The 7129-nt window shown below is 32.1% G+C and overlaps 1 protein-coding gene across 1 annotated transcript; it reads right to left on the bottom strand.

Moving 5' to 3' along the window:
* Positions 1–1613: 1613 nt before the first annotated feature.
* LOC116774932 (homeobox protein bagpipe-like) lies at positions 1614–4574 on the bottom strand. The gene is made up of 2 exons (XM_032667719.2): positions 4193–4574; positions 1614–2849 (listed from the first exon to the last, which is right to left on the bottom strand). Exons 1-2 carry the CDS (start codon positions 4515–4517, stop codon positions 2017–2019), a joined length of 1158 nt encoding a protein of 385 aa, XP_032523610.2. The 5' UTR covers positions 4518–4574; the 3' UTR covers positions 1614–2016.
* Between the last annotated feature and the right edge of the window lie 2555 nt (positions 4575–7129).

Consider the following 7129-nt stretch of genomic DNA (forward strand, 5'->3'; position numbering starts at 1 on the left):
CGATTAGGTATAATTAAAATTAAAGTCTAGATTGAACTGTTTGTGTATAGTTAAATAATTAATTAAGTGGTTATAGATTATATTATATGAAAATATTATATGAATTGAGTTGATTATAAATTAAAAAAAAAATATATACGAAATATTGATGTATTGAGATGTTCTTCGTCCACGTATATTTCTTTATTCCTCATATATATAGAATATTTTATATGTAATTTAACTTTGATAATAAAAAAAAACTTATTATTATATAAGGTATATTATTTTTAATAAATAATAGAAATAAATTTTGCAATACTATGTGTTGCGAGTGGAAAACGTATAATATTTTTTAGTCTATGAAAAAGTTACCTCCATACATCAGTCTGAGTCTCCGAGGTAGTGATTTGAGCATTCTTGACTCGGCTGGAGTGCTGTCATTACTAATCACGAGACTAAGACTCAAAACGTAGAGATTTTAAGACTTGTATTACGCGTATAAAATAAAAATTAGTAGGTACTTATAATTTATTATTATTTTATTTGTAGCAAATATATATATATATATATATAGATTAATCGATATTATATCAGTAAGGATTATAATAAAAAAAATGTTAATAATATTACCTATTATGTATAATATTTAAATAGTGTTATAAATGCGCACGTTTTAACTGATAGTGTGTAGTTTTATACATCGAACACGTTCTAAGGTGAGGACATATCTGGATGAAATTATCTACGTATTTGTAAAAAAAAAAAATAATTTTCAATAAATATATATATAGATCATGGATAAGTGAAATATCGAATTACTTCATACTTTTTCATGTGTTTATTTAAAAGAGAATACTTTTTCCGACAAAAAATGTCACTTATTACATTTAAACTGAACGCTTTTTTAAATTCGATGTTCCTCCCCACTCCGTTTATCGTTTAATAACTTCCGGTTAGTTAAATACCTTTATTAAAAAAAAAAATCTGATTAATTTAAAACAAAATGTCGGACGGTTCCGTCGCGGGGAACCGCTTATCGCACACAGACGATCGTTCGAGCTCAGTTAATATATATAGCGTTCGTTGGTCAAACCATAAACTACTGAGAATTTACCAAACGTGTATCGCTAACCACATACGAGGCGTTTCCTGTATCTTCATCAATAGCCTATATTAATACTATAATGTGATATGATTAACGAGTGTAGAACTGTTAAAGCGGTGTTCAGTGTGAGCAAACACTTAGTAAGCGTACTGAATTACTGAACCTTCCACAGTTAGTAAGCAACAAATCTATATAAGTAAAGTTTAAGACGAGATCCATCTCAAATAATCCAGATTCTCAATTCTATAAAATGTCTTTTCATTACCATTTTTAAGTTAACTATTTTTTTTGTGCCCATTAATGTATTGTACCTATATAATATTTTTTTTGCAACATTTGAAATATATACATATGTATATAGTTTTCAAACTGTTAGGTATGTGACATGTGTTAAGGAATTTTTAATGATATTTTATAAAATTGATAAAAAATTTATTATATCATATATAGGTGTATTATAGACTTTATAGACTATATCTCAATACCTTTATTTTGGGGTTAAATATATGCAAGTAAAAAAATGAACTCAACTAAATATCTTATTTATTAAACTTTGACAGCTAATTATTTACATAATGTGCTAGAAACAATCTTATATAGAATAAAAACAGTATTTACAATAAACACAAAGCCAACAAACTGACTGACGAACTCTTTGGTGAAATTTCATAAAAAGAAAAATAATAATACTGGTTTCATAGATTAAAAATAAATTAAATACAATTAATAACCAGTGCCAATTTTTACCTAATTCTCATTATATAATTTTTATTCATTTTTTTATTCATATTAAAATTTCTCTATTCGCCTTATTTATTAAAATCATATAACAACGTATACGGGATCACAACAAACAAAATGGCCGACGCGTGTGACTAATATATATATATATTTAATAAGACTATTAGGTACCTATTGTAACGTATGTTTTAATTTTCGACTTCTATGTTGCTCGCAACACTATCGTTGCTATTCTCGTTGACGTCCATTGGTTTGCATTTATCGTTACCCTTGTTAGCCTCGTTACCTTTGTTACCCCCGTTACCCCTGTTACCCCCGTACTTGTCGCTAGTCTCCCCATTCATGTCGCACGGCATCCCGAACGCTGGATGTCCGGGGTAATACATATACGATAAGGGTAAATTCGGGTAATTTACCCCCAAGTGCGGAGCGTACAGCGATTGTAACACAGCCTGGTTGTAGGACTCTTGCAGGAGCGCCTTGTATTCGGGATTCTTAGCAAAATCGTAGACGCCGGCGAAGTGCTTTATTATCGAGTTATCAAGCACCGGTGGCGGGAACAGTGCTGGGTTCTTGCACGGTGCTTGGTACGCCTTAATGTCCGGGAGCTGTCCGTTAACCAGCACCTTCACAGCCACCTTCCTCGCGTGGTTCGCTAGTAAGCCGCTCTCTTGTAACTGCATCTGTTTCCTCTTAGTCTTGTACCGTCGGTTCTGGAACCAGATCTTGACCTGCGTCTCCGTCAGTTTCAGACTGACGGCGAGGTCAGCGCGCTCTGGTCCCGATAGATACCTCTGTTGACTGAATCTCCTCTCCAGCTCGTACACCTGAGCGTGGGAGAAGGCGGCCCTGGAGCGTTTCTTGCGCCCGCTGTTCTGTGTGTACTCCATGTACCCGTGTCTAGAGTCTGTGGGGGTGCTGCACTTCCTGTCGTACTGTATGAAGGGCCGGTAGCCGTCGCAGGAGGGGGAGGAGTGACGTCGCGGAGAGCCAGTGTTGGACGAGCGGGAGTCGTAGTCATCTTAAAAAATATTATTTCAATTAATTTCTATGTATTACATAATACAATTATTAAGTAAACAAATATTCATATTTAATAACACACGTGATATCATTATCTATATGTATATAATAGTTGAAAACTAGTTTTAATGATATAGAAATAAAAATAAATACCTACATAAATTCTGTATAATGAAAATATATATATTATTTATCGTAATGATTCGTTTAAAACCATTTCTTTTATCTAACGTTTGTACACCGTGGCACAAAAGTTCCAAATTCAAAACATAAAGCTCCTTCCACAATGAATCAATTACCGCTCACGCCATCCGCGTGTCAATGAATCCATTACGCAAATTGTCATTACGCTCATGGATTGATTTAACTGGATTTTTGCGTGACGTTTTAGCCTTTTGTGTCGGTATTGATACTTTAATTTCTTTGAAAGTTTCACCATTAATGATTTATGGATCTAATATCATTGTGTCTTGCAAACTATAATCTATCTAATCTAATCTATAGGATATTTTCTTTAAATAATAATAAATCTAAAACAACACAATACTCAATTAGAGAGTAAATACATATTTACTAAATCTTGAAAAAATTAAGATAAAATAAATTATTTCAAATTTTTGCTTTGATTGCAAGTAAAGCCGCAGCCATGAATCGTTAAATAATAAAACCTCGCACGTGTCTTAGTAATTACTTGATTGTGTTAAATCGTCATCACTTATATTAATGAGGGTCGGACAAGTGACGCGTAAGTGGGGACGTCGCGGCTCGACACCAGTCTGACGCGCCATTACACACACATTGTAATATAATTGTGGAGGATTTGAATTTGGAACGATCCCTTTCAAAGAAATAATGTAATGATACTCTTTGGTTGAGAATTTAAAAAATTAAATATCAAGTATGAAGTAGCTTGAAAGAGTTTTTAAAATTAGAATTTATTGTCTTTATTGTAAAGTTCTTTAATAGTATGTCGCTGTTGTTTTTGAGTTCTAAATTTGAATGAAAGTATTTTTTTTTATTATCAAGGCAATGATTTCTTTTGTAAGTTTAAGAACAATATAAGACTATAAATAGGTAAAGGAAACATTATTTAAAATATAATATGTAACGCTGCTTTTCTTTTAAAGTAAGCTGAATCTAACTTTTAAGCAAAGTTAAATAAATTCAGTTTCAATACAACATAAATATTTATGACAAAAAAGTATAATAATTGCTTCATAATAAACTAAGTACCTATATTTATCAAAGACTTATTTCAATTACGCACAAAATTGTACGTCGACACAGCGGCAAATGTGGATTAATAAAAACTAGTAATAAAGTTCTATATATAAAACTCACCGGATAATTCTGTGACTGGGAAATTATTCTTCCTAGACATATCAATGGCTCCATCATCAGTGTAATCCTTATAATTATCGTCGTAGTAATTCATACTCTTTTCAGTGGCCTCTTTCTTATAATCGTCTTTATTGTAACTGGCCGGTTTGTGACATTTCATTTTCCCGCCGAACGCGTCCGAGCAAAACATTCCATTTTCAAAATTGCACTTGGATTCATTCTCTCTAGTCAGAATGTCGTTTATTGAGAACGGTGTCGTCAGATTTATATTGGTTTTATCACTGTCCTGTATGCGAGTGTCTTTGTAATTTAATTTGGACTCCATTTTTACTGGCACATACGTAATACGCGGCGCGGACGCAGAGCCGTGTTACCGCAAAGCGTTCCTCAGACGAATAAACTTTGTGTGATAGATTGCCCGCCTGCTTGAGGTATAAGCCTCCGAGAGGGACGGCAATAATAGACTTTTCCTTTTATTTACACATGCCAGAAAGAGACGGGGATGTTTTAGGGCGGTCGTTTATAAAAAATGCTTTCAAAGTAGCGTAAGTAGTGGGGATCGTTGAAGTTTTTCTTGAAGATGTTTACGTGAATCCAATTTGATCGTTTTCGTCTTAAGCGAAATGGTACGTATGTTGTGTATTGGTCGTTTTATATAATACATTTTTAATATCGTTCTAAACAAAAGCTACATATTATGCATATATATTTATAGCTGTAGACAGTTATATTACTTTCATAATCACGGTTACCATAAAAATTATTTTTGATTTAACATAAAATTTCTCATGGCCATAAACATAATGAATAAATATAATATTAAATATATAAGTAAAATCTTCAATGTTTCAAGTTTAATAAGATTGTTATCATAATTTCATCGGTGTGCCAATCCAAAACAACACCTACCTATAGCCGGCACGTAGAACTTCGTTCGGGCGTCCACGTTGACACGATGCCTTATCATAAGTATCCGAGGAGTGTCTATCTGTCCTCGTCGCACACATCACAAACACCCTTTACCCTTAACAGCCGTCCCATTCTATTATTAGAGCAATTCAAATAGACCAATCAGGTGAACGATAGAGATTGCGGTCGGCCAATAAAAAATGTGGGTGATAGGAAATGTCAACATAAATTTTCTTTTTTTAAATGCGTTCGAAATTCAAAACGGTCGGCGTTCGTGGAATTAACGAGGATGTTATTATTGATATCAAAGTTTTTGTTTGTTTGTTTTTTTTTTATGAATATTGATTGATTATAAATAAATTGATTCCTGAACGTGTTTGTGTTGTTTTTATTTTCTGTTTTATTGCGTTTTTTTGGTGTTAGTGATGATTTTTATAAATGGCTAAATAAAAGTTGTTCCTATATGTAAGTGTATTACTATTACCTATATATATGTTATTTAATTTCACGATTTTTTTAAAAATCTTTTATATTATCCGTTAAATAGTTTTTAATTGAAACAAAAAAAATGTTCACAGACATCGTAATTACTATGTAATTCTCTGGACTCAATATAAACTTAAAACTTAACATTTACGTTTACAATTAATAAATTATGAAATTGATAAAGAAAAAAATTATAAAATAAAAAATAGAAATCTGACCCAAAATATCATTCAGCAAAAAACATAGAAATTCATTGCTTCCGAAAAAATATAATTACAGTAGGTATCTGCTCTGCATCGTAAGGGCAAAGATCCTAACTATAAGTATAAGCCAGGCCAATACAAAATGATTATTGACAATAACGAAACTCATTATACCCAATCACAGATAAGGCGAAAGTCCAAATTATTCAGCCATTAAATTATTATAATACAACTCTTTTCATAATACGTCTGTATACTTAATATAAAGCAGACCATGGAGTGTGTATCAGATGACATCAAGTGTATATAGAGCTATTACTTATAGAGGAGACGATTATAATATATATAGGTGAAATATTTTTTAGTTTTGAATGTTGTTTGTATTTGTAGGAACAGTAGAAGTTTAAATTTAAACAGTGAATTATAAGATAGTACAAACATGTTCAAATAAACGATAGTTACTTAGTTAACTTATTTATTAACGTTTAGTTTATTTTGATGGTTTTATAGATTGGATAAATATATCCTAACAAGGATACTTACACATAATGTATATAGCGTTTGTCCTGCTAGTGTTTTAAATAAATAATTTCAGTGAGGGTGTAACATGTGTGGATGTTTGTTGTTTTGTTGCGCAAAAACTACTAAACAGATTATCATTACGCCTCACAGTAATGTAGTTTTGACGTCAAAACGAGGCTTGGATTTTAATTATATCTGAAATATTGCGTAGTTTAATTAACAGCAAGCTCATTTCAAGTTTTCATCTTCACGAGGTACATACGAAGCGTTACCCGCTCGTTATTCAATAACATACGTTAATACATATGTGAGGATGTACGGATTTTAATCTGATAAGTTAATGAGATTTTTATATAATTATATAATATACGGAGTCAGGAAGACGTTGTTTAATTTGAACTGAACATATCAGAAAACAAAAGCTGATGATTCGTGAATGAAAAATTGTGAAAGCCTCGTTTGTAAGCCTTAAGTGTGATAATGTAAGCTTGGACTAAGAGCTTATTAGGTTTTGTATGAAGTCACATGAGAGTAACAAATTTTTCTCCGCCGATCTATTAACATAATTATACGCGGATGGAACCGCAGGCACAAACTAGTGTATATCTGTATGCCGCCTCTATATATATCAAGCTCTGTGTCCACACTAAGTGTATTCCCTGAGTGTTTGTAAGTGTTGGGTGACCGCACTCTATATATATTGATATTATAATTAGCTCATTAACATTCATTAATTACTTACTGTACTACTGTATCAGGAGATTATTAGAGAGACAGAGAGAGAGAGAGGGAGAGAAAGAGAGAGACAGAAATATAA

Source organism: Danaus plexippus, chromosome 23 (genome assembly GCF_018135715.1).
Source record: "Danaus plexippus chromosome 23, MEX_DaPlex, whole genome shotgun sequence".
In the NCBI taxonomy this organism is placed as follows: domain Eukaryota; kingdom Metazoa; phylum Arthropoda; class Insecta; order Lepidoptera; family Nymphalidae; genus Danaus; species Danaus plexippus.

Bases quoted from the DNA above. Each gene is read 5' to 3' on its own strand.
- LOC116774932 (XM_032667719.2), bottom strand. From the start codon at position 4,517: ATGGAGTCCAAATTAAATTACAAAGACACTCGCATACAGGACAGTGAT. The intron at 2,850-4,192 runs GTGAGTTTTATA...ATATTTTTTAAG, and splicing joins CCCAGTCACAGAATTATCCG to ATGACTACGACTCCCGCTCG.